We start from the raw sequence: 26,638 nt of genomic DNA, 5'->3' as shown, positions 1-26,638 counted from the left end.
GCCATTGATTTAATGAAATCATCACCTTAACATTTTATAAGGTTATATTCCATACGGTGATGTCCCCCTTATCGTTGATAACTTTGGGTAGTTGTGAAGCCTTACTTTGTTTTCATGTTGACCAGAAATTGCTTTGTGCCAATCCTTCCCGTAAGAGCTGACCCAGTGTTTGTTTAAGCTTGGGCAGAGTTGCACAACTTCAACTTAATGTTTTAGATTATTTTTTTTTTCCTTAGGTCCTATGCTTACATATGAAGTATGGAAAGTCTTTACACCAAAGGTTTGAATCTGCAGGGGAAAAAAAAAAAACAACAAAAAAACCCAAAAACCCCAGCAAAATTCAATTATGGGAAGGATTGGCACAAAGTTATTTGTGGTCAATATCACATTGCAGTGTATGTACTCAGAAAGTTGGCACAGTCAGGAATACCAGTAGCTAAGAGGAATATCAGCTACAGGAATACCAGTAGCTAAGAGACATTTGCAAATGAGGAGTTATTTCAAAAGAAACAAAAAAAAAAAGGAAAACTTCTGATTGAAAAATATCAGGGTAGTGTAGCCACTATAATTCAAATGATTTTTCTTCAGAAGAAAGTTTAAAATTGTATTGATTGTGTTTAAATAAAGATTACTTTTCTGAAGAGCAAACAGAATCAGACTGTTTTTTGCTACCTCTGAAAAGGAATTTTTAGGTGCTTATCTAACGGGAGAACGTTAGGATTGATACAGAATTGCTCTGTATATATTAAATATTTTAAATCCTAAATTTAAAAAAAAAAACTGACTTTAGCTGGTCTGGATTCTGTGAGAGTTAATGAATTTGGAAGGGCAATGACATTTCAGTAAAAGCAAGACCTGCAGTTAATTATTAATGGTCAGTGGCATGTATCACCACTGTCAGTGGTATTTTTGTTCATCTGCAGCAGCAGTGAAATACAGTTTAATTCAGACTTGCTGGCATTGGGGGGGTGCTGATTGAGACACTATGGCTATTTTAATATATTTTTTTGTTTTAGTATTTTCTGGAACAGCTTTTGGCCAAGAAAAAACGTAAGTAAAACAAATGCAGTGTTTACCAGAAATGTTACTTGATTGCTGTCAGCTGTATTAGGTGAATAGGTGCAGAATTCCAGTAGAGGCAATACAACAGAGACTATTCAAATCAACTTGTTCTCACAGCAAAACTCACTGATGCATCTCTAATTTCTTTATTTGCTGTCAGTGAAAGAGGTAGAGTCAACTCCTTACCTGCAATGAGTTCTTAACATGATGACAAGATAAATATGGAAAAAAGTGAAGCCTGTGCTCACTATATTTTCTGTAGTGCCTGAAGACAGATATTATGCTGCAGGTTAGAGGAAAGCTCTTATTTAAATGTTTATTTTGTGGTTGTATTCAGCAGTGCTTATTTTGATTCTTCTGTTAACAGTGGTGTGTAAGAAAGGAATCAATCAAAGTGCTCTTGGTGTTTCAGGAAAAGATGAATGTTTATTATTCAGCAGCATTTCATATATATTTGAGATAGATTGTGTATTCATGTATTAAAGCCTGGCTTGTGGTTTTGTGGTGTAATGCATACTTCAATTTACAAAGCATTGAAGAACTTCCTACAGAAGTTTGCTCACATTTACCTTTACTGTAAATTGCCCCATTTATTCCAGAAAGAGCTTTGGTGGTGGGTAAACTATACAAGTGTACTGTTTGGAGCATTAACATTTTAAGGGTTCACTTGGGTTTGTTTTGGCAGTGTCTACGTAAGTGAATTGCAAATGAAAGTAAGAAACTGGAAAGTATAGCTCCATTACCTTCTTATTTTTTTTTATATTTCATATACAGGTATGTCCTTACAGCACCAAAAGTCTTCCGAGTTGGAACGACTGAGAAAGTCGTAGTACAAGCTTTTGGCTATGAGAATGAATTTGCAGTCAGTCTTGCCTTAAGAAGCTTTCCAGATAAGATTGTTGTTTATTCTTCTGGCCACATTTCTTTAAATCCAGAAAACAACTTCCAAAATTCTGTAACTGTAACAGTAAGGAATTATGACTTTTCTTGTTTTTATTGTTGCTTTTTGTTGGAAGTCTTAAGAAAAGATTGTACTGAGTTTACGGTTGTTTAAAATGGGAGGAGAAGCCTACGGCCCTCATTCCTCAAATTGCTTTGTGTAGTTTCTTTTATTTTAGTTTGAAATTGAAATTATATTGGATAAAGTTAGCGTAGAGGAATGAAATCAAAGTTAAATAATTTAATCAAATTATTTAAGAAACATTATCATAATCAATAACATTAAAAATATGAAGAGGAAGGAATAGAGACGTGTTTGGTATGGACAAGAAGCCTCATCTGAGCATTCAGAGTAAGGCAAAATATAACTGAGCTTCATCTTGTTTGGCACTGATAAGCTCCAGAGGGACTGAGATGTAACCATGAACCTTGATGACCTGAGTCACTTGAGACCAAGGGAGCAGGAAGCTCGGCAGGTTTTACTGAAAGCTGACAATAGATTTTTGCTAAACTGTGATCACTAGGGAGGTGTTACTCGAGGTGATGCCTCCCAGGAGCTTCTTCTCATTCTGCTTTCCTGTTCATCCCAATTCATCCCACTTCTTGACAAGAAATAGTGTAGAAAAACTACTTGAAAAATATTATAATATTCTTTAACTGTTCTCTCTCAGCTTCAGCCAACAGACCTAGCTGGCCCAGAGGACTCAGTCAAGTATGTGTATTTGGAAGCTGTTTCTCCACATTTTACCGGTTTAAAAAAAATTCCTGTTTCCTATGAGAATGGATTCCTTTTTATTCACACAGACAAACCAATTTATACTCCAGATCAGTCAGGTAAATAATGCTCATTTCTCCTGGCTGTTATTATTATTTTTTTTTATAAGCCAATGACATTATTGTCAAGGAATTCAGATATAAGTGTCCTTTAACTCTTGGCCATGTTGTATTGCCATCAGCTACTATTTAATTTTTTAATTAGCAGGATAATACTTTGAAATATTTGATCATATTGTAGAAATTAATAATTTCTCACAATATCCTCTCCTCTGGATCCTTACCTTCTCAATTTTCCTGAGAACGTACTGAAAATAACACACGTTTGCGTAGAAATAGTGATGCCTGAATCCTTGGTTTTGTGTAGATGGAGGCTTTTCTGCTGCAGAAATGGTATGCTGGGATTTTAATGGTAAAAATTATTTCACACTGTGATGATTGAATATGGAAAAGTATTGGTGCAGGATCTTTTATTGCTAGCATGAATAAATATTGTCTGGGCAGCGTACTGACAAAAGATCAAGTGCATTCCATAAGTACTAAAGAAAAAACTCTAATAAAGAAATGAGTTAAAAGTTTTAGGTTTGGATAGGCTTGTGGTTTTTTTTGTTGTTTTTGTTTGTTTGTTTGTTTGTTTTTTCTTTTGTTTTATTTTGTTTTACTATGAACAGTGGTATGACTGAGATGTGTTGTAATGAATCTTACAGTGAAAGTCAGGGTTTACTCTCTGAACGAAGAACTGCAGCCAGCTCGGCGAGAAACTGTCCTAACTATTGTGGTATGTTGTAATTGAATTTAATTTCTATATGTCATAGATCACAAGAATATGAATCCTAGTTATATAGGAAATTGGTGCTATGGATATACAAGAAAACTGTTAGATAAATGTTTTTGCAGGTAGCCAGGTATCTTTTAGAAGATCTAAGAAGGACTTTGCACTCTTAGATTTTTTTCAATTTTGTGATGTAAAACTGTTACAGAACAGAGAAAAGAAAAAGCACAAATTATCCTTAATATCTAGGGAGACAATTTGTGAGAGAATTTTGATAACTTGATTTTTATACAATTGTTTATTTCTTTTAAGATAGAAAACTTATCAGTAGCTTGTGTACTGTTTTTTTTTTTTAGCCTTATTTTTATTTTTATTTTAGCCTTATTTTATTTTTATTTTAGCCTGTTCTTATAGTAACTTTCTAGAAAATGATGCCATGCACAGGTTTCCACTGAGGTCACTGAATTAAGATTTTTCTTTTTGCTCAGAATGATTTCTGCTAATTCTCTTCTTTTGTGATTTCAAGGATCCAGATGGAGTAAAAGTGGATATCATACAAGAAAATGACTTTACTGGAATAGTTTCTTTTCCTGACTTCAAGATTCCTCCTAATCCCAAGTAAATATATTTAATGTTCTTTGAGAACCTTTAGCATAATTCTACCTTTTCTTAAGGGCTGTTGGAGTGTTCTTTGCTGATACACAGAGTGTGTGTAACTTGCAACTCGGTAACTTGTGACATTTCACATATTGTGTTATAATGGTATAGATAGAGAACTTATGACAAAGCATTCTCCTTTTTAGTTGACTTTCACATGAATTTTCATCTGCTGAAGTGAAATTACAGACTACTGCCTTTATTTTCAAAAATATGGAATATCCTCAGTGTAATAAGAGAAAGTGAGAAGATTTAGTGGGTGAAAATATTGATGGTAAAACTGAATGGCAGGTTTATCGAGCTCAGTTATAAAGGAACCCTAGTAAAAACTACAACTTTCTACTCTAGATATAGAAGCACTGTCAAAGATGTACAGATTTCAAGGAAGGGTAATGTTCTCATTTCATACATTCACATAACCAGCATTTTTCCAGTAAGAGCAGCACACAAAATATATGCCTTTACAGTTCTCCCTTTGGTCTTGAGAGGGTGCTGAAGATACACTGAGTTGGCAGAGGGATGCTAGCTTGAAAAGAATGTTTTCTGACCAATTTATTATTCATTAGGAAGTCAGCAATAATCTCAACCCATACACAAAATAATTTTGTATCCCTTTTGAAACTGAATATTTGCTAACAGTAGATGGAATAGTTCTTATTTTGGTGTTATTAAGCCAAAAGATTACAGGAACTGGTTTCCTGTAAGTTATTTAATGTGCTGTAGTTGGAGAGAGAAGGAGCCTAACAGAAGCTTGTATGACCCTTTGGAGCATATTTCTTGGTTACTATCTTTCAAATAAATAGTAGAATCTTCTCAAAAAAGCACTGTACACATGCAAAAAGTCAGTGCCAAGTTTTTCTAAGTGGTTATTAACATGAATTCTTGTTAAGTAGCAATTCTTTCATTTTCAATATATGTATTTTTTAATTTTAAAAATATAGTTTGATTGTTGATTTTGCGTAGGTATGGAATTTGGAAGATTGAAGCAAAGTACAAGAAGAATTTCATAACTTCAGCTGTTGCAAAATTTGAAGTAAAAGAATATGGTAAGGCATGCCTGAAATCTGAATCTTCATTTTTAAGTGCTTTCTCCATGACGTTTCAATATGGCAGCCATGCAATATAGAGTAACAAAACTCACAAATGCTTAAGGCAGCACAGCCTACTTGAACAGCTAGAGGGTGCAATGTAGTGCCAAGTGGCAATATCAACTCAAGATTGTATGAATACAGCTTCCCTAGAAATAGTTGTTCTGCAGTGTGCTGGTCATTTTGACATGGTTGCACTGATACAAAATGTGGAGAGGGCAGAAACAGATAACTTTGGGCTTTATAACTTGTATTGCACTGTGGAAAAGCTGACAGCTGTCAGTGTGTGTAGTGGTATCTTTCTGAGTACCTTTTGGTCATTGTTTAAAAACACTCAAAGTGCCTTTATTTTCTGCTCCTTTTTTCAGCTATGCCAAGCTTTTCCATTGTCATAGAGCCAGAACATAACTTCATTAGTTCTGATAAATTTGAGAACTTCAGGATTGCTGTGAAAGCTAGGTAAGGAAATTTGCCTTCGATTTCTAAAAGGCATATTTTTCTTCTTTACTTCAAGAACGATTTTCTTGTGTTGAGAACCTTCCTCTTTCCCTAGAAATTGTATCATTACAATCCTTTGAGCTCTGCTACTGAATTAAGTGAACCATTTAAAAATTCTTAGGAAGTGATTATTTTTCAGTGTAGACATTTCTTTTCTATTCCTTGCTTAAAAAATCACTCTTCCTAAAAATCATGCTTTATTGCAGCCATTAGGATGGAAGTCTTAAAAACATGTATATGTTGGTTTTTTTTCTCAGCTATTTTTATAATAAAAGGCTTGCAAAGGCTGATGTTTTTCTACGTTTTGGAATAATTGAAGGAACTGAAAGAAGAATGATGCCTCGTGCAATGCTTGTAACTAAGGTAAGAAAAAGCAAGCCTAAATTGTGTAGACTTCACCTGCTTAGTTCAGGACTGATCCAATTCTACTGGGGCTGGGGAGAATGTGTCCCAACTTTTAGTTTGCACTGACAGCTATTTAGTGTCAAATTTTCATTTGTGATCTTTCATCAGCCATATAGAAACATACTTTGCAGTGGAAGTCAGAAACAGCATCTCAAACTGTGTAACTGCAGTCTGGTTCATTTGTTCACTTGAGTTGAAATTTCTGTGAAGTAAATTTTTTGCTGTCTATTATAGAACAAAAGAAATCAAACATAGGATCAATGTAGTAATAGCAATTCACAATCAGAGACTGTTTCTCCTTTTCTCATTTAGTCTGGTCTTTTTTGATTTAGTCATTGAAGAATTATAAATGACATTGTCTTTTCTAAAGGAGGAGAGAGATATCTGTATTTGGCCTGCATGCAGATTTTGGAACATGTGCTATTGATTCTTTAATCATTTATAATTCTAAGGAAGAAAGAATTCTTATTTGTTAAATTCTTCTTTAAAAATGTCCACCTTTGATTTTCTTTGAAAACAGTGAGCAGAAACATGCTGAAAATAGAATTTAGGTATAACTTACCTATCATTTTAGATTATTCACTGTAAATGAATAATTTTTATTTTATTTCCAGATTACAAATGGAGTTGCTGAGATCAATTTTAACAGTAAGAAAGCAGTGAGTTCTTTAGAGTTTCAAAGCCTAGAAGAATTGGATGGGTCATTTTTATACATTGCAGCATCAGTAGCGGAGTCTATGGGTAGGTTGCTTTCTGACTGGTTTCAATTGAAATAAATGGCCTTAAGATGTAATTATTAATTATATTTATATTAATTATAATTATATAATAATTAATAATTATAATATCAATTATATTTATATTATATTTTGTTAGGTGGCCTCAGTGGTGAAGTGGAATTTTCTGGAGTCAAATATGCTGTATCTCCTTACACACTGAGTTTGATTGCTACTCCACTCTTTATAAAGCCTGGACTTCCATTCTTCATTAAGGTTAGTTAAAGGAAGTATTATTGCACATTACAACACGAAACCCATCGTGTTACAGTCTTATTATTTTTTGTGAATATTACTGTAGATCTTAACACGCCTCTGCTTTCCACTGACTGTTGACATTTCTTTAATTTGCTGTTGTAGAAGATTAACCACTTGTTTTCTGCTTGAAAAATGCCATTCTTGAAAGAAATATTTTCTGATGAACAGGTGCAGGTGAAGGATACAGTGGATCACTTTGTTGGAAACATCCCTCTAATTATCACTGCAAAATCCTTTAGTCAACAGATGGATGCGACAGAGTTGATTTCAGAGGGTTCAGAATCCGGGAGAAGAGAAACAAGCATAAATGATGGAACTGCTTTATTTGTTGTTAATATCCCACCAGATAGCAACCTACTGGAGTTTCAAGTGAGTGAAATTCTTTCATTAATTTGTTTCTTAGACTGTTTAATTGCGTATTTTTTCCAGTGTTCAACACATGGTAAGATTTTGCTCTCAACAATTAGTTTACAAACTTAGAGATTGTTCCCAATTGTTGGTTATGAAACCTAAATGCTATAATAAAACATTATTTCTATATTTAAATGTGTTTGAAATAATTCTGAAACAAAATATCCCAGTTAATCACGTAGTTATTTTATAGTACTCAAATGTTTTATTTAATAACTGAATTATGTGAACTAATCTCTGAGAGTGCCCCTTTTGTTATGTAGAGGCATATTACTGACATTTTCTGCTCTACTTATGCACGTGCTTCTATACTACAATTTCTATTTGATTTTGTATTTATAAGTATTTTTGTTAAGAAAACATGAAAGCCTTTAGATGGCTTATTTTATTAATCTCTCTGAATAGAATATTACAAAATGCTTTTAATATTGTGCTTATTTTCTGAAGTGTAGCTTGCTACTTAAACTTCTCAGAAGTCAGGACATGCAGGTCTTATTTCCTTCTCTGCTGCAAAACTTTGTGGACTTTTAATTATCTTTTCAGGTAAAAACTGCTGATCCACACCTTTCAGATGAAAACCAAGCAACCAAAACCTATGAAGCAAGAGTTTATTCATCATTAAGTCAAAGTTATCTTTATATCGACTGGGCTTCAAACCACAAAGTCCTGAATGTAGGGGATTTCATAAGTATTAATGTGTATCCACGAAGTCGATACATTCATAATATACATCACTACAGCTATTTGGTAAGTGATGTTTCCACGTGAAATATTGCATTGTGACTGGATGTATCGTCCTAGGTAAAGGACTTTGACAGTCAGGATCTATCATCACCAGAGAATGCATGCTGCTCACACAACTGTTCAGAATATGCATACTGTCTTCTCCTCTAAAAATGCCAGATCTGTAGTAATAACTTGTTACCAGATTCATGTTTAAATTATATGTTAAAGCTATATTGTTTTGAATTCTTGTCTGACATAGGCTGGAATTAAGAAGTAGTAGTGTTAATCTCAAGAGCTATTTCATGAGCTGAATCATCCAAGGAAAGGAAGACAAAGATGCATAAAGGCAGCAGCTGTTGTTATGGAAAGAGGGAGAGAGCTGCCTTCCCTTGAACAAGACACACTAGTGCGAAATGCATTTTTATGTGTGCTGAATTATACCTAAATGAAAATAATTATTATGCATGAGAGACATTCAACTTCAAATTTGTCTTTTTTTGTTCTCCATCATCTTTTATTACAGATCACATCAAAAGGGAAGATAGTCAGCTTTGGAACTCAGAAGAGAATTAAAGATTTGGAATACGAACATCTGTCTTTTCAGATAACTCAAGAAATGGTTCCTTCAGCACGTCTTATTGTTTACTATATTGTGGGAGAAGAACCTGCTGAGTTAGTAGCTGATTCAGTTTGGCTAAATGTGGAACAGAAGTGTGGGAGTAGTCTTGACGTGAGTAGTAAAATAAGCGCTGAAATTTGTGGGTTTGCATTCATTTTATGATCAGATTTCAACTTGGTATTACACAACTCCTTTTTACACTTCCTTGATGTGTTGAAGTGTCAGCTTTCGGATGCATTTATTTTGAACAATGTACTTTTAAGATTACTGACATTTGTTTCTTGTTTATAGATTAAGTTGCTATCGAGCAAAGAGACGCACAAGCCAGCAGAAGTTGTATCACTTAACATGAAAACACAATTCGATTCCTACGTTGCTCTGTCATCTGTTGACAAGGCAATATATGGAGTAACAGGAAGAGGAAAGGGAGCAATGAAAAAAGTTAAGTAATAGCCAAAAAAAGAAAGATAAATTGCTGTTTGTTTTAGGTTCCTATTCAAATCACTGTTACGTTTTATGCCTTCAATAAGCCTAAAAATAGAAGAGAAATCTAGAATAAAATCTGTGGGTTTAATTCTGACGGTTCCAAATTATAAAAATAATTCATTTACAAGGTCTTGATTTCCAGTAAAAGTAAATTGTGATTTTAAAACCAGATCTGAACGGTCTCATCAGAAACCTTTGGACTTGGACAAAAATAGGCTGCAGTGTCAGAGAGCCCTGTGGTCAAAGAGGCACAAAGACTATATTTGCCTTTTTATTTTTTCCTATAATCTCTTCAGGTTAATTTTTTATGGCATACTTTTAAAATGTCACGGCAGTTACTAGCATGTTCATTGGATTATAGAGGTTTTCAGTCCTTGTAGAGTTTTCAATACATGTATATGTTAAGTAAACATACATACCACTGAAAAAAAATTCCATTCCTGTTGTAAAATATAGCAGTTCTTTGACACCTTGGAACAGTCAGATACAAAATACAAAAGAGTTTAATAGGAGAATATTTTTAAAAGTTTTAAACAAGCTAGATTGAGTATCAGAACTGTTATAAACACTCTTCTGCCTTGATTCTAATGACTTATTAGCTCAGATGTGTGCCACAAAAGCATGACTGTGTTAGTTCTGGTGGTTGAATTAGTTCAAATTTTTTTAAATGGTATGCTTCAGCGTGTTGTGAAGACATTTTCCAGACTGTTGCCTTTCTGCATGTCTAATTCTCTCATTTATCATTTGAAATATATAATCAGTTCCACATTTTAGTTAGATGCTAATGTATTTATTCCTCAGATAATGCTGAAATTGGAAAAGAGTGACCTTGGATGTGGTGCTGGAGGAGGACAAAACAATGTTGATGTATTCCGAATGGCTGGGCTTACATTTTTAACTAATGCAAACGCTGATGATTCGAATGAAGCAGGTATATTCCCTGGTTTTAAATGTGAAATTATGAATTGCCTTTCCTGAAATATTCTCTTGTGACTCGCTGGAACTTAAAAAATACTTCATAGGAATGTATGTAATACAAAATGGAGTTTTCAGGAAGAAAATCACTATGGTTTGTGGGTTGGTTATTGCAATTGACTTATTTTTAAGAAAACAGAACAATAAATTTAAAATGTCTCCCAAATCTGGCATATGACTTTATGGATATCTTTTTAAGTGGTCTGTGTTATTATCAAAGAGGTCCTGTGTTTTGTACTTACTTGATTTTTTTTTTAAAACAGGTGAAAAGTGCAGTGAAGTTATAAGAACCAAACGGTCTGACTTTGAGGAGCGAGTACTCAAAGAAGGTGTTCAAAAAGTTCTTTAAAATGTATATTTTTGACAAAAGGGCAATGCCAATTACAAATCAAGAAAATGAGTGTTTGTGTAGTAGTTTAAATTATTGTTATTTGTGTAATATAATAGAGAGAGAGACTGACAAAGATGGAACATGGCATTTAGTAGGACCCCACTTATAAAGCCTCTTAAACATCTGCTTGATTTGAAATCAGCAGAATTTGGTACACACTGAAAATGTAGCATATGTGTAGGTTTTTTTGTTTTCTAGAAAGACTGATCTTGAAAACACACAGTGCTACCATACAGCAGCCACCACCTGCCAGTGACCAAGGCTGATAGAACAGCTTTTGTCTTTTAAATCTTATCATACTAAAACTCCTCTAATTCAGAATTGTGATTAAGTGCATTTTAAAAAATACATGTTCGTGTTCCTCCTCAAATCTATACCTCCATAGAAATTCAGCAAATTTTAGAAGTGAGAGTTGCGTGGTTAATTAAAATGTGTTTGAAAATTAAAACTTTATAGTAAGGAAGGGAATTGTTTTATTGCTATTTCAGCATCCAAATATAAACATCTAGAAATTCGAAAATGCTGTATGCATGGAGTAAAAGTATATCCTGTAAGTGAGACTTGCAGTGACAGAGCCCGGCGAATTCAGAGTCATCCAAAGTGCATTTCAGCATTCATAAATTGCTGTGAATTTGCAAACAGACTACGGGAAGAAGAGCCTAATAAGCTCCTAATATTGGCAAGAAAACGTAAGTAGAAGAGCTTTAACTCTTGTGTGGACATGTAGAGAAATACTTCTACTATAGTGTGAATAAATGTAGAGGTGACAACTTCGTTAATCTGATAACCCTCTCTGATTACCTCTCAGGATTTTTTCAGAAGGAATTGTGCCAGTCTCCATAGACCTTGATTTGTGTACCCCTACAGAGGGGTGAGAGAGCAGTTCTTTGTTCTGATAGAACTGCTGGAGAGCTATGTTCAATTCATCCACGTTTAGAACAAGCAAAAATGTGTTGTTCATGTGAAGAGAATGTTAATTTGAATGCTTAACTTGGAATCCTTTGCCTAGGCCTAAAACAGCCAGTGAGTAACATCTCAGGAACGATCAGTGGGAATGTGAAATTTCTTGTCTCCTATTGTCTCCCTATAATTGCTTGTTAACAGGTTAGTCTGTCCAGATACTGAATGGTTGTCCATATGTATAAATAGATGAAATGGAAAAAACAGGCTCTTGATTTGGGTATTCAGGTACTTTTTTTTTTTGTATCAGAGCTAACCTGAGGCAAATAGGCTTATAGAATATATAGTATCACAAAAGGAAGATATAATGATTTTCATGCCTCTAGTGGAAGGCCTTTGTCAAGAGTTCTTTGGTTGTTTATTTTTTACTTATTATTTACTCATCTTCTACAGAATTTGAGGCTCTCTTGGAACTAGATGAGACAGAAGTTCGAAGCTATTTTCCTGAAAGCTGGTTATGGGAAGTTCATCAAGTTTCTCCACGGTACTACTTTTCTCAAGGAAATTACTAACATCATCAGGTTACTTTCTATAAAGTAAATGCTAAAATTGAGATAACTTGTGGAACTTTACACATACTCACAACGTGTGCTAGTATGCAGTTGTAGTCATGCAGGCATGACTATTCCTGTCATGTTCTACATGCAGGAGGTGCTGTCTGACACCTAGACTGAGTCCCTTTTCTGTTCATTTTTTACCTTGCTAACCACCAGTTTCCATGAAGTCAGCTAAAAACAAGCTTATTCAAACAAAACCCAGACTTTCAGTTTCCTAAATGTGCTCTCATCTTGCCTTAGACACTGCAGTTCCTCTGTGCACCTAGTGTTTTTATGTTGATCAGCTGTTGATGTTAGCCAATAGTGAATGTATGAATGTGCTGACTGTAAAAGGAAAACACTTCCAAACACAGGTCAAAGACTTTGTCTGTCACTCTGCCTGATTCGCTGACTACCTGGGAAGTGCAAGGTGTTGGCATTTCTGATAGAGGTAAGTACTGCAACCCCATTAAGGTGTAGCCAAAGAATTAGGTAATTTTTCAGTCTGGATTTTGTAAAACTTCTCAGTTTAGTTCCCATGCATATTCCCAAATGTTCATTTTCTGGTTATGAAAGAGGAAAAGACAACATAAAAATACATATTTTAGGGAAAGGAAATTACTTCATTTCCTGCTATGAGGGTAAAAATGGCAGTGCAAGAGAAAGGTTGGTCTAGCCTAATGACTTGTATTTGATGGAGGCCCATAATAAATAATTAAGAAAGAATATCAAAACATCACAAATAATGAGTGACTCTTCCATAGCAAACCTGCACTGTGACCTGCTATCAATATCTTGGGAACCTGAGGAGAGGAAGAAACAGATTTTCCATTAGATATGGTAGTTTAAACAGAATAGTTTATTTTAGTTTTGGGAATGAGTAGAAGGAGCAAAAGGACTACAATGTCAGCAAGTATATATGAAAGAAATGGACTTGAAAGTGAGTATGTAAAGGAGAGAATATGTGAAGAGCAGGAAGCAAGAGCTTTGGAAAAAACAGGGCTGTTTCAAAGTGTATTTTTAAAAATGATAAATCATCAGTAAAGGTGGCAAGAATGTGGTTTATCAGAAGGGAAGACAAGGTAGCGTGATTTTATGTGTTTCATTTTGTTAGGTATATGTGTTGCTGCACCACTGGAAGTGCAAGTTGTAAAAGACATCTTCCTTAGCATTTATGTTCCTTATTCTGTGGTGCGAGGAGAACAAATTGAATTGAAAGGATCCGTTTATAACCACAGAGCTTCTGCAATTAAGGTAATTTGTCTTCCTGAATTTTATTGAAATATTAACAAATAAACTGGAAAAAAAAAGCACTTCCTCTATGAGTACCTATTATTAACAGATCTCTTGATCAGGTTTCTGTTGTCCTTCAGGAAGAGTTAAGTAATGTCTGCTATACTATGTAACAGTAAAATATGATCATTAATCATTTCATTTCCAGACATTCCACTGACTAAGATGTTGTCATGGGTTTGTGTAGCAAATTTGTCCCATAAAAGTTAAAATACAATTTTTCTACTCCAAATGTTGGGATAAGATATCAAGTAAGTGATGGGATTTTTGGAATAATGTGCTCCAGAGCTAGCAGGTTATTTTGTCCAGGGACGTGATACGAAAGAGCTTCTTTTAATGAAGTGCATTTAAAGTGAGATGCAGAATTATTGAAAAGTATGTAAAGATGTCTGTGATTCCCAGAACATTGCTAAGGAATGTTAGTGTGTCTCTAGTGCAAATAGCAGTAATTCTGCAGTTAGTAACACCAGTAGTACCTGTTCACTGCAGACAGAAATTGAGTATTACAGTAATAGAATACTGTAGTATAGTAATGCTATAATAGTAATACTGAAGTAATAGTATTTCTCTGGTAGTTTGCCTGTTGTGAAGATAAACATTTAAAGTCTTCCAATGTTTCAGTTCTGTGTTAAAATAGCAGTTGGAGATGGAATCTGTTCTTCTGGAGGTTCTGCAACTACTGGAGCAAGGATGCACAATTGTGATTTTAAGAATCTGGATGCTGGTTCTTCATCACCAATTATGTTCAGGATTCTTCCTTTGGAATTAGGGCTTCACACCATCAACTTCACACTGCTGACAACTGGGAGCAGTGAAACCGTAGTTAAAACATTACGTGTAAAGGTAAGAAAAAAAATGATTATTTCTGATTTTCATATTGATTCAATTACAAAAAGAACAAAATATATGAAATCAATATATGAATATTGCTTTATTCATTTATATCATGTAATATCATAGAATGAATTGAGGTGTACGCAGTGGAAAAATGTGTAGCAAGGTATTTGAGTGTGTGCATTTTATACCTTGCATATGAAGATTGTCAGAAATATACATATGTATCTAACTGAATAAGTGAGTAGGACATGAAATTCTAAGCTACTTGGTTCAGATTTTCAAATGCTTAATCCTACTTCACTGAAAGATATTTTTTGGAGGGGAATCTTATACTTTCCTGAGCTTTCATTTAAATCTTACACCTCCTCAAATACTTTTGGGAAATAGACCACTAACTTAAATGTATTGTGGAGCAGTCAAGTAGAACTCAGCTTCACAGAAGGGTGCAGAAGGCAACTAATGTATTTGTATGTGTAACAGTGTTACTGTTCTCTGCTTCTTTCCTCTTAATGCTTACAGCCAGAAGGCATTAAAAAAGAACTTCATGCGGGTTTCACTTTGGATCCACAAGGTGTTTATGGTATGAAAATTGATTCTATGCATCTGTATATATTTTATTTACCTTCTCATGTTCTGGATTCATGCAGTTATAATGCTCAAGGTTCTTGTAATATGAAAAGATTGGCACTCCTCTGTTCTGACATATTCTTTGTTGGACGTGTCCAAGGATGTCTTGTCCTTTCATTGGCTCACAAATCCAGCTCTAAATATCTAGTCTTTGAAAAAATACATTCTTTAGAAATAAACCATTATGTATTTTTAAAAATATGATATAATGCCACTTTTTTCTTAGTGTGCTTGAAAGCGTATTAACAGGTATATTAGTAATGAAGATGGAATGTATTCTCATTTAATCACAGCTGACTTATAAACTCAAAGATATTTTCTCTTATCAGTAAAGACAAAAGTACAATTACAGTGTTTGCATCTGTTCTTTTTTCAACAGTTGGTATTGTTTTCATGTATATTTCTACTTTTCATTGTCATTGTAGTTATTTTTGTTGCTATCTTAGACAGTTGAAACATTTAAATCCAACTGTTTTGCCTGAATTCTCTACTGATTTAGATTTTGCTGTGTTATATATGCATCTTCCTTTGCAGGCTCAATCAAAAGACGACAAGAATTTCGTTATAAAATTCCACTAAACCTGGTCCCTAAAACAAAAATTGATAGAAGTGTCAGTGTAAAAGGTAAATTGTATTGAAGCTTGTGGTATACTATTACTCCATGTTTAAATTTGTCTGCATTTATTCTTAGTTGTTTTTTTGTTTGTTTTTTTTTTTACTTTTCTAGAAAAGGCTTTGCAGATCACCTCATAAAAATGATTGCTTATAAGTCAGTCAGATTCTGCCCTTGGATTCACTTTTCTGATCATTCATCTAAGTCAGTTTTGTTATTATTCTTTCCACAGGACATCTTATGGGTGAAGTAATTGCCACAGTCCTCAGTCCTGAAGGCCTTAGTATTCTTACAAACCTGCCGAAGGGCAGTGCAGAGGCAGAGCTCATGAGTGTTGCCCCAGTATTTTATGTGTTTCACTACTTGGAAGCATCAAACAACTGGCATGTTCTGGGTCCTGAAACCTTAACTTCAAGAACTCAAATGAGGAGGAAGATGAAAGAAGGTAGAAAAATATAACTTCTCTTGCTTCACATTTGTAGATCTTCATGGACTTTGCTGAATAAGAAAGGTAATGCATCTGAGTGAGCAGTTGTAATTTTAATGTCTCTTTTTGTAACTTTCTTTCTGCCTAATATATCCCTTAGGAATTGTCAGCATCTTGTCATTCAGAAATTCTGACTTCTCATACAGCATGTGGAAGAATGGGCAAGCTAGCACATGGTGAGTTGGAAGTCTTTGGATTTGTATGAATGGAAAAGATTTGATTCAGTCCTTTGCTTTCATACTATAGCTAATTTTGTAAAGGGTGATATTTTTAAGTAGGACATGTAGCATCATAGTGAGTTCATATCCTGAAGAGTGGTATTTGAGCCCTATTATAGCATTATTTATGACTAATTACTGCCCATTTGTTAAATTTAAAATTAGTCTCCAATATCTCTTTGAACTGTGGGAGTGTATTACATACCTAAATTGTAAATAATGCAGATTTGTCTAATCTCTAGCAATTTGAGAGTGTCTTCAAATGAAAACAAAAATAATATATTTGATTTCTTTGTCAGGTTGACAGCTTTTGCTTTAAGGATTCTTGGACAAGTTAATCAATATGTAAATCTTGATCAAATTTCTGTTTGTAATACACTTCTGTGGTTCATTGAAAACTGCCAAATGCCAGATGGATCATTCAGTGAATTTTCAGATTATCAACCAGTGAAACTACAGGTATGAAAACTGCATGTTTACTGTGTGTGTAGAGCAAGAACTAAAGTTACAGAAAGTGCAAGATTTTCCAGGCTGCATTTCACCAGAAATCTAATCAGGAGAAGTTTGCCAATTTTACCTCTTTGTAACGTTTTGTAATTTAAAGAACAGCACAACATTACAAATTTTCCTGTCCTCCCACTAAAAGTAACTGTGTGACAATTCTTAATGTTTAGAAAAAATAAATGTGTTGCTTGATTTTACAATATTATAGACCTGGCTTGACAATAAATGTGTTTTTGTCTCTTTTGCTAATGTGCTCTCACCTACAAAAGACCCCACATATTTTCAGGTAAAATCAAATTGATATTTCCTACAGGAATTTCTATTTCTTTCCTCTCCTAAAGCACAAAGAGTTGTAATTATTGAAATTAACTGATACTTCTATTTAATTATATTGAGATATTTTATTTTCTAGGGTACGTTACCCAGAGAAGCTAAAGAAAAATCTTTGTATCTCACAGCATTTTCTGTTATTGGAATTGAAAAATCAATTAAAATGTGCCCTACTCAGGTAAATAACATTTTTATTTCTGCTGCAGTCATGTTCTGGGATTCTGATTTCTTCTGTTTTCTTTAACATTTGTTAAAAAAAATCAGCAGGCTTTTTTACAGTGACAGAGGTTAACATTTAGTTGCTTTCAAAATTGGATGAACAACAATGAAATTCTATATCACTTTATGGTAAACTGTAGAAAATACTAAGTAATCCTATATTATCTTGATAGACGTGTGTAATAGATGTATCTAAATATACACTGTATATGTAAGATATATGTGTATACACACATATATATTATATGTGTAAGCTGTAGTCTGTTTATTTTTTCAGAAAATCCATGATGCTAAAAATAAGGCTGGAGATTATTTGTTGAAAAATGCACAGTCTGCTCAAAGCCCCTTTACGATGGCAATCATTTCATATGCTTTAGCTCTGGTGGATTTGAATCATCAGGCTGCAAGATCGTTGTTCTCTGCTCTGAAGAGGGAAGCATCTGTCATAGGTATTGCTTATTAAATTCTCTCAAACTGTGTATCAGGCTTGATCCCCAAGTAGATTGTTCTGATCATCAGCTTCTAGAATAAATATCATTTATCTTCATGTTTTGTTATATGCAGTCAGAGTGCCTCCTTTTCTTCTTGACCTGCATAGACAACTTGAAACCTTTCTTCTGTACTTGTGTAGGTGACCCTCCTATCTATCGTTTTTGGAAAGATGGTTTTAAAACACCAGACCTACATGCTCCCAGCTCTGTTACTGCACAAATGGTTGAAACTACAGCATATGCATTGCTTACTGCTTTGTTAAGAGGAGACAAGAGCTATGCTAATCCAATCATCAAGTGGTTGTCTGAAGAACAAAGATACGGTGGAGGATTTTACTCAACTCAGGTGAGCTTTTAAATACTTTGTTCCCTTTCCTCAAGTGCCAAAATCTGAGAAACTTTAAGAGGATGCTATCATTAGATGACCCCGCTTGACAATGTCCTGTACATGACACAAGTACTGAATAGCTCTCATGCCATGGTTTTCTTTGTCTCTTGGAAATACGTCTTTTTGTGAAGTTCATTATAAACAGAAATCTGCAAGCTGATTCCACTGACTTGAGATAAGCTGAATGAAAGGAGTCATACCAGGAAGCTGTTTTCCCGAGTCAGTTATAAAGCAGAATATTTCATTCTGTGACATATTTGTTCTTGTTTCCCCAAAAAATGAGATGTAAGAGATATGTAATGTAAGAGGGTTTGCAGGTTTTTTTTTTCCTATGCAAAACCTGTATTAGAATAGAGTGGAATAGTTCAGTTGGACAGGACCCATACAGACCTTTGAGTCCAACTGCCTGAGCAGTTGGATGTCTGAATGCCTCTTGAACACTGACAGATATGGGCCATCAACCGCCTCTCTAGGAAGCCTGTAGTGATCATACTATATAGAACATTCCAGTTCATACAAGACTCCTGATCTTTTCAAATTACTAAGGGAGAAAGAACAAATTGAAAAAAGAAAATGACTGGTGTTTGCTATTTACTGTTTGCTTGCCTTTTCTTTAGTGCTTGCATTTGTTTCTTTAAATTGCACAAACATGCAATTTTGTATAGTTATGAGATTGCTTACCACTTTCTGGAGCGTACTGCCACGCTGCATGAGCTCTGCAGCAGGTAATGGTTACCAACAAGTGTCATCCTGTTTAAGTTGCAGAAAACGAATTGCTTTGTGAAAATGTTTTTGCTTTTATATTTTTGTAAGTAAATCTTTAAAATCATTTGCTGACAGGATACTGTTAATGCTCTTGAGGCCTTGACTGAATATTCCCTTCTTGTCAAACGGCTTCATCTGGACATGGGCGTTAAGGTTGCATACAAAAATCATGGAGACCTTCATGTATTTAAACTGACAGAAGATAATTTTGTGGGAAGAGCTGTGACAGTGAGTGAATGGTATCTCTTCTGAAGAGTCAAAGCAGAATTCTGTATAACTTAAGTAGTTCTATGAACTTTAAAATCAGTACTAAATTAGCTTTTCTCTTCTGATAAACTGGTGTTAATGTGACATAGAAAGTGTTTAAGGAATTTCCTTATTTGCTACATTTAATCATTTAATGTGGTTTTTTTTTTTACTATATTACTCATCTCTGCTTGTTCCTCTCAAGTTGTGTTGTTGTGTTGTTTTTGTTTTTTTTTTGTAGAAACTGTTTGTGGCCTTAATTTGTATCTGAATATAGACAAGACAAGCAGTTCATCTGGCTTCAGTTATATTCTTTGCTATTATAATTATTTATATTTAATACCAATCCCTTAGGTACCTTTGGATGATGACATATACGTAAGCACAGGCAGCAGCACTGGCATAGCTACAATAAATGTAAGCATGCAACCAGTTTCTTATTGGTATCTCCTGTTTGTTAACATGAATGCTGAGAAAGAAAATGTGGCTTTTCATAAGCTTTTCCACTTGTTGCCCTTACTTCTACACTGAAGGGATGGATGTCATTTTGGCTGTGTTTTGTACTGAGCTGATGTACGACAGCATGTGGGCTAGTATTTACATTCATAAAACAGTCAGGACTTGTTCATACAGTACTTTTAGTCTTCTAAACACCACCAAGCAAGAGTTGTAGTTTTACTACATAAAATCTCATAATCCTCTAACTCCACTGTGTCAATTTTAGCACTTACATGCCATATTTGAGCATTGTTTACTGTTTCTATATTGCCCTATTTGTTTGTTTGTAGGTGAGGACAGTATATAATGTAATGGGTACTTCTGAAGAGTCATGTAACTTTGAATTGAAGATTGCTCCAAAGAGAGACAATGGTAAAGAGTTAATCTGGTTTTAAATATTGCTGATTGGATCAGTGCTCAGGTGGGGGAAACTTGTTTTGTTTGTCAATGTGCTTTTTATTAGGAATGATATTAATGAATTCTTCCACTGGAAAACAAATTGCTAGAAACTTTTTTTTGCCCTTTTTGAATCCATTGTCTTTTTGTGAATGGAAATATTTTTAGTGTATTTATTTATTGCATTTTGACTCATTTGTAGAAGTGCTATTACAATTGAGGCAGTGAGAAATGCACAATTCTAGCAGAAGAAAGAAATATAATAGGAGAGTGGTTTGTGGTAAATTCTGCGAGGTACTGAGACTTGTAATGCAGCTACAACAGGGCGTACAAATGCATTGTGAGCTTTTGCTGTGAAGTACTTTTAACAACTTTAGTACATGATAAATCATTAAGCATTAAAGCTGACATTTTACCCGTATTATAAAATAGTTTGGTGTTATTTATTTGTGACTAGACAATGTGTTCACATGAAAAATAGCTACCAAAAGAGTTTTTAAAATTCTCTTTCAATTATGAGAACAGTTTACAAGACTTTGGGGTTGCTATTTCTGAAGAGTTTTCAAATCACTTGTTTGACTCTACTTGATTTAAAAGGTTACAGAGGAGAAGATGGTGAGCCACTCGGGCACTTAGAGGCTTGTGCAAAGTAAGTACAGCTGGTGGGGGTTAGTTGGGTAGTTTGTTATTATTCCTGCAGTGATCTGCAGAGCCAATATTTTGTTTTAAAATGTTCCATTTAAACTCAGTGCTGGTTCCAAACATCCTGGATTGCTGAACATTCAACACTCCTATTTGCAAAGGAGTAATTCCCATCTGTTCAGGAATTTGAGTTGTGCAAGGAAATAAATTGTGGCTGTATGTATACATAATGAAATTTCTCTAAGAATGTTATAAGGACTTTCTGCTCTTATATTATTTCTTAGTTATTGTTTTCATGTTGCATTAAGTGACATTTATATTCAAATCTTTTTTTTCATTTTTTTTTCCAAGAGAGATTAAAATGTATTTGTCTGCTAATCCTCCCTTGTTAATAATAACATCTGGTCTCCTGATCTTGTTTTCTTCATTTTTCTCTATGCATTTGTGTAAGCAATAATAGAGACAAAGGTCATTATTCTTTGGGAAATAGTTTTTCATTGATTTATATCTGGGTGCTCCAGGAAAATAAGTATTAAGAAAAACTCCTTTAAGTATGAGAACTTTCATAAATCTGAAATGATTCATCCTGAATATATTTCTCTGTGATGGTGTTACGAATGTTGATATAATTTTCCTTGAGATTTTCTGAGGTGGCACATTGAAGATTATTTTTAGTTTCAGTTGTGTTTAAGTAATTTTATTTTTAATATATTTTAGGTACAGGCCCAGCACAAGGGAGCCACAGTCAGGATCTGCTCATGCAGTGATGGACATAAGTTTGGTTAGTGGATTGGTAGCAAATACAGAAGATTTATCTACTGTAAGTATTAAAGAACATCTTCCTTCTGCTGGAGATTTCTCTGACAGAACTGTGATATTTACTCTTCTTCATCGCCCTCTGTAGACTAGCAGTGCAGATTTGCATCACTGTATTTTTGTTGCTGCAAAGTACTTCGAATGCTGGTGAGAATAGTCTACCTAAGTGTAGAGTCTGAATTTTCAGTAGAGTCAGATCACCTTCCTTTAACAGATCAGAAGCCAGACATCTGACTAAAGCTTGTAATACACAGCTCCCTCTGTGATCAGTGGAAAGAGAAAAGTGAATAGAAAACTGGCTGCCATTTGTGTTAGGATGATGTTAATCCACCTCTGGAGATGTCTTATCTGCTAAGTGTAGAGAGCATTCTCCTGGTGTTCACACCTGTCAGGTGCCTAAAGTCTGTGAGATGAATCTCCACTGTAGCATCAGTCCACCTCTTACTGCAAGATAAAGGCACTCTGGGTTATGGGATTTAAATGGGATGCAAGAAATGGACACAAGTATCCCTTTAAAGACAGTTAGCTGTGTAACTCTTTGTTATCTTCATGCAATGTGTAAAAGGATAATTCCCTTTAAAAAAAAAAAAAAGGCAAAAAAGTGAGAGTATAAGCATCATAAGAGGCAATCCAAAAATAGCTTTTTAAGTCTCAAAATTGTGTCAAAGCTACTGATTGAAAGATCTTCAAGGTCATCCAGAAAACTTTATCAATTTTTTTTCTGTTTTTCTTCCCTACAGCTTGCAAGTGGAGTTGATCAGTTGATAGCTGATTATGAGATAAAAGATGGGCATGTTATTCTGCAGATAGACTCTGTATGTTACCTCTATCATAACTGTAAGAACAACTTTAACTCTTTCTGTATTTCCTTTTTACAGCTTCTTCATTCATGTGTCTTTCAAATAGGTGCCAGCTGATCGCTTCCTCTGTGTTGGGTTCCGAATAAGTCAGCTTTTCCATGTTGGAATGCTAAATCCTGGCACATTCACTGTTTATGAGTATCACGCACCTGGTATGTATTCCATGTCTTCAAACTTGTGCTTTTTAGCTCCTTACACCTTTTTTGAAGGCTACATTTTGCCTTCTTCCACAGCTTTCTCATCCTTGTTATTTTAAGCACAGGTAATTTCCGACTCACAGAATTTCAGTGCTCTTTTCCTGGTTTCTCTATATTTGTTTGTTTTATCTTTTTGGATCTTGTAGATAAAAGATGCGCTGTATTTTATAACCCATATGGAAATGAAAAACTTGTGAGGTTGTGTGAAGGAGATGAATGCAAATGCATGGAAGGTAAACTTTTTAAAAGATGTTCTTCTATTTCATTTGATGGGAAAGTGCAGTTTAATGCTTTGGACAAAATTATTTTAAACCACAAGGGAAAATCCTCTTAAGAACACAGCTATCTGTCCTGTAAAGATATACCTTAATTGCATTTAAAACAAAAAACAAAAACAAACAAACAAACAAAAATTATTGTTACACCATGCACTGCCATCATGGCGGTGTTTCTCAGTTAGAGCAGATTATCTGGATGAGGTAGAAGCTCATGATGTTTTTTGGGAAGATACTTGATGACACTGTCTTAACTGTTTGTTTTTATTTTCTCTCTCAATGTAGCTGAGTGTAGCAAAGTACAAGAAAGACTGGATCGGTCAATAACTGCTGGTACCAGGAGAGAAGTTGCATGCCAGAATGATATTGCATATGGTAATATTTGAATTGTTATTACTTATTTCTCATGCCTTTGCTAAAATTTAAGATATTTAATGGGTTAGTGATAGGGCTCAGTGGGTGAGGTTGATGGTTGGACTTAATGATTTTGGAGGTCTTTTCCAATCTAGATGATTCTATGTACTTAGGGGTTAGGAGAAGTTGTGGATCATCAGATAAGAGCCAAACAGTGTACAGCTGTAGTCATAATTTTACCAGAATTTAACATCTAGGGATGCTGTATTTTCTGCCTGAGCATCTGTATGACATTTAGAACAGACTGCAGGAAAAAGGAATAAAAAACCTTTATTTTGTGTTGTTTTGCAGTTTACAAAGTGAACATCTTATCTCGCAGTGAAGAAGGTTACTTTGTAAAGTATTCTGCAACTATTCTCGATTTATATAAAAGAGGTGAGTGTCCTATTTCTAATGCATGTAACTTAGAGCAAATGCTGTTTGGTTGATACTGCTGAAACAGATGACAAAAATCAAGAGTCAAACCTAGTCATTTCAGGAGAGTAAAAAACCCTAGCCTCAAATACAGACTTTGAACATTCTTGTCCTAAGAAGGGCAGTGTTTGCATGATGTTTTTAGAAAGTTTTTCTTTATTATAGCTGTTAACAGTCCTAAACTATAATCAGTTAAACATCTCTTAAGAGATAAAACAAGATGGACATATTCCTGTTGTTTCCCACCCATTTTTTGTCTGAGTTTAATCAATTGGTTATATAAATTGTTATAATGAATAGGAAATTATTTAATTTGTACAAGGTTTATTTACCATTCTATTTCATTTAGCAATAATTTGCAGGAAACATGTTTTATATCAACAAATTTTCCTGTTATATAGCAAGTGGCAAATAGCTCACTATCCCATGCCATAGGACACGTCAGTGTTTTCTAATACATGTGTGATGGGAAATTCTTCTTATGTACTTTTCAATTTTTCAATTCTACTTCAGGACAGGCTTTTGCTCAAAAAAATAATGAAATTACCTTTGTTAAAAAGAAGACCTGTACTGATGTTGAGCTGAGCCCTGGAATGCAATATCTGATCATGGGAAAAGAAGCCTTAAAGATAAACATTGGTTACAGTTTCAGGTAAGAATCTTCCATCAGAATGTGCTGTGCTGTCAGGTGGCAAGTTTCTGTATGTAATAAACACATAGTGCATAATGTGTTTTTTTTAAGTATCACTTCAAACAGCAGTCAGTCACCCAATGTGTTTTCAGATGTGTAAATTTAAAATAGGGTTATGAACATAAAGCAAGCTATTTCTTACTGTATTTCTTTTTCTATCTGATGGTTTTCTCCCCAGATCTTACTTTAAAATATGAGCATCTTGTGTTGTTGATTTTTTTATTTTATTTATTTATTTTTTTAGATTCCAGTATCCTTTGGACTCCAGCACTTGGATTGAATGGTGGCCTTCAAATCCAGCATGTACATTTTGTCAGGAGTTTTTAAACAGAATGGAAGATTTTGTTGAAGATCTCATCATCAGTGGCTGTTGATCTACGTGGAGAATTTTTAAATTAAAAATACAGATCACATCTCATTTAAGAAATCCTCAGTTGTTTAGTAATTCTTCTAGAACTTAACTGTCATGATTATTACCTTGGAAAAAACTCTTGGCTTGTATTTCATAGCCATTTTCTTATTACCTGGTAATTTTCAAAGTATGTTTTTTAAGCTTGGATGGGAGAATAATGCAGAAGACTTCAAAGACATTTGAAGTCAGATGAACTGAAAAGGAATGATTGTAAAAATAACATGGAAAAGACTGTCTTTTGCCAGTAGCAAAAATGCCTTAACACTGAAACCCAATGTCTTGTAAAAACAACCCTGCCTTCAGCACACACACTAAAAAAGGAAAAATAAAATGGCTTATGAAATAATTTTGCTAAAACTTTAATTTTCAGTTTCTTAGCCTTGCAGATGACAGAATCTTGCTTTTTTTTCTGTTTGGTAGTATCCAGGCACTTAACATTTTTCATTCAACATTTGGACAGAGTAACAGATGTTTAAATTAAACAATGCTGAAGGTTTACTAAGTTAAGAAATTACAGATTGTTCTAGTCTGTTTATTTTAACAATGCATTGAAACACTGCAGTGTATTTCAGACAAACAGCTCCCACTCCCTGCAACAGAAAGAAGCCATTTTGGAAACCTACTGTTCATATTCAATAGGCAGAAGCTATTAGAAGCTCTTCACTTTTTGTAGCTAAACAAACTGAATTTATCATGCTGAAAAACTGTCAGTATGGCCTTCAGTATCCTGGCAATGTTTCAGTTATCAACTTATAATTGCTTGCGTTGAAGATAGTTACTTGCAAATTATTTTGCTGTAACATGAGAAAGTCCCCTTAAAATAATGCAAACTTTGTTAGTCTAGTGACTGAAAAATGGCAGTGTTAAATTAAGGCTAAAAAGAGACTAGTCATGCTATTACAATGAAAAGTCAAGCATGTGGTACAGGGGAATCTCACTGTGAGAGAGCTTGGATCTAGGGGTTCCCCTTGCTGCTGATGAGCTAAGAATTTCAGTCATCATCTGGTTTGGTAAGTCCTCTCCAGAGAGGTTGTTACATGAGATATTAGAACCAACTTTGAATATTCTTGTATGTGTTGGCTTATTTTTTTCCCTGATGGCTTATTTTTTTCCCGGGTAGTGTTGGTATGTCATCCATGTATGTAGAGAAAATAGAACATTTTAAAACTTGTACTATATTTCTCACAGCTTCTGTTTTATGAAGACCAAATTTTGGATATTAACCCTGCAGTCTTGGTTAAAAATTGTTTGAACAATTATGATATTAAGTAACAACACTATAACTTCTATTACAGTAATATGTAAAACTCCTGTGGAATTTGTTAGCATTCATAATGAAGCAGAGCTCTGTGTTAATTTAAGGACTGCCCAGCTATGTCCAAGGCACTGAATCATGCATAATATCTCGTTTTCCAGGTAGGTAGAGCTGTTTAACCTTAGTTTTTTCACCATGCTGCTTTAGTTTTGAAAGTCCTTTTGCTAGGAAACATTACTCCCCTTTTGTTTAGGCATCCATGTATATTAAACCACACAGCTTTTGAAGTGTTCCCAGTTTGCCACTGTGATAGAAACAGTAGAGGGAGTGCAAGAACACAGTTTTTGTGCAGCTCCTACAAACATCAGTGCTTTACTCCCTCACTCCCTGAAAAAAAAGAAATACAGAAGTTTTACA

At 34.4% G+C, this 26,638-nt stretch overlaps 1 protein-coding gene across 1 annotated transcript; it reads left to right on the top strand.

Annotated features, from left to right (window-relative positions):
- The first annotated feature begins 943 nt into the window (after positions 1-943).
- C5 (complement C5) lies at positions 944-25,313 on the top strand. The gene is made up of 41 exons (XM_003207866.4): positions 944-1,050; positions 1,837-2,029; positions 2,673-2,835; positions 3,483-3,553; positions 4,074-4,165; positions 5,168-5,250; positions 5,661-5,751; positions 6,048-6,153; positions 6,810-6,936; positions 7,072-7,187; positions 7,398-7,598; positions 8,184-8,387; positions 8,890-9,096; positions 9,277-9,426; positions 10,273-10,402; positions 10,710-10,775; positions 11,326-11,526; positions 12,191-12,281; positions 12,708-12,784; positions 13,448-13,587; positions 14,248-14,469; positions 14,983-15,043; positions 15,625-15,714; positions 15,936-16,148; positions 16,291-16,366; positions 16,708-16,867; positions 17,325-17,420; positions 17,739-17,910; positions 18,093-18,298; positions 19,181-19,333; positions 19,706-19,768; positions 20,140-20,221; positions 20,843-20,894; positions 21,605-21,707; positions 22,444-22,518; positions 22,610-22,715; positions 22,907-22,993; positions 23,321-23,410; positions 23,741-23,824; positions 24,377-24,515; positions 24,799-25,313. Exons 1-41 carry the CDS (start codon positions 986-988, stop codon positions 24,926-24,928), a joined length of 5,034 nt encoding a protein of 1,677 aa, XP_003207914.2. The 5' UTR covers positions 944-985; the 3' UTR covers positions 24,929-25,313.
- Positions 25,314-26,638: the final 1,325 nt, after the last annotated feature.

This window comes from Meleagris gallopavo, chromosome 19, assembly GCF_905368555.1.
Source record: "Meleagris gallopavo chromosome 19, MGAL_WU_HG_1.1, whole genome shotgun sequence".
Lineage (NCBI taxonomy): Eukaryota > Metazoa > Chordata > Aves > Galliformes > Phasianidae > Meleagris > Meleagris gallopavo.
This window is presented reverse-complemented; position numbering and strand designations above follow the sequence as displayed.

Coding starts and splice junctions, on each gene's coding strand:
- C5 (XM_003207866.4), top strand. CDS start 986: ATGGCTATTTTAATATATTTTTTTGTTTTAGTATTTTCTGGAACAGCT. Junction 14,470..14,982: donor TTAAAACATTACGTGTAAAG/GTAAGAAAAAAA, acceptor TAATGCTTACAG/CCAGAAGGCATTAAAAAAGA. Junction 16,149..16,290: donor GAGGAGGAAGATGAAAGAAG/GTAGAAAAATAT, acceptor TATATCCCTTAG/GAATTGTCAGCATCTTGTCA.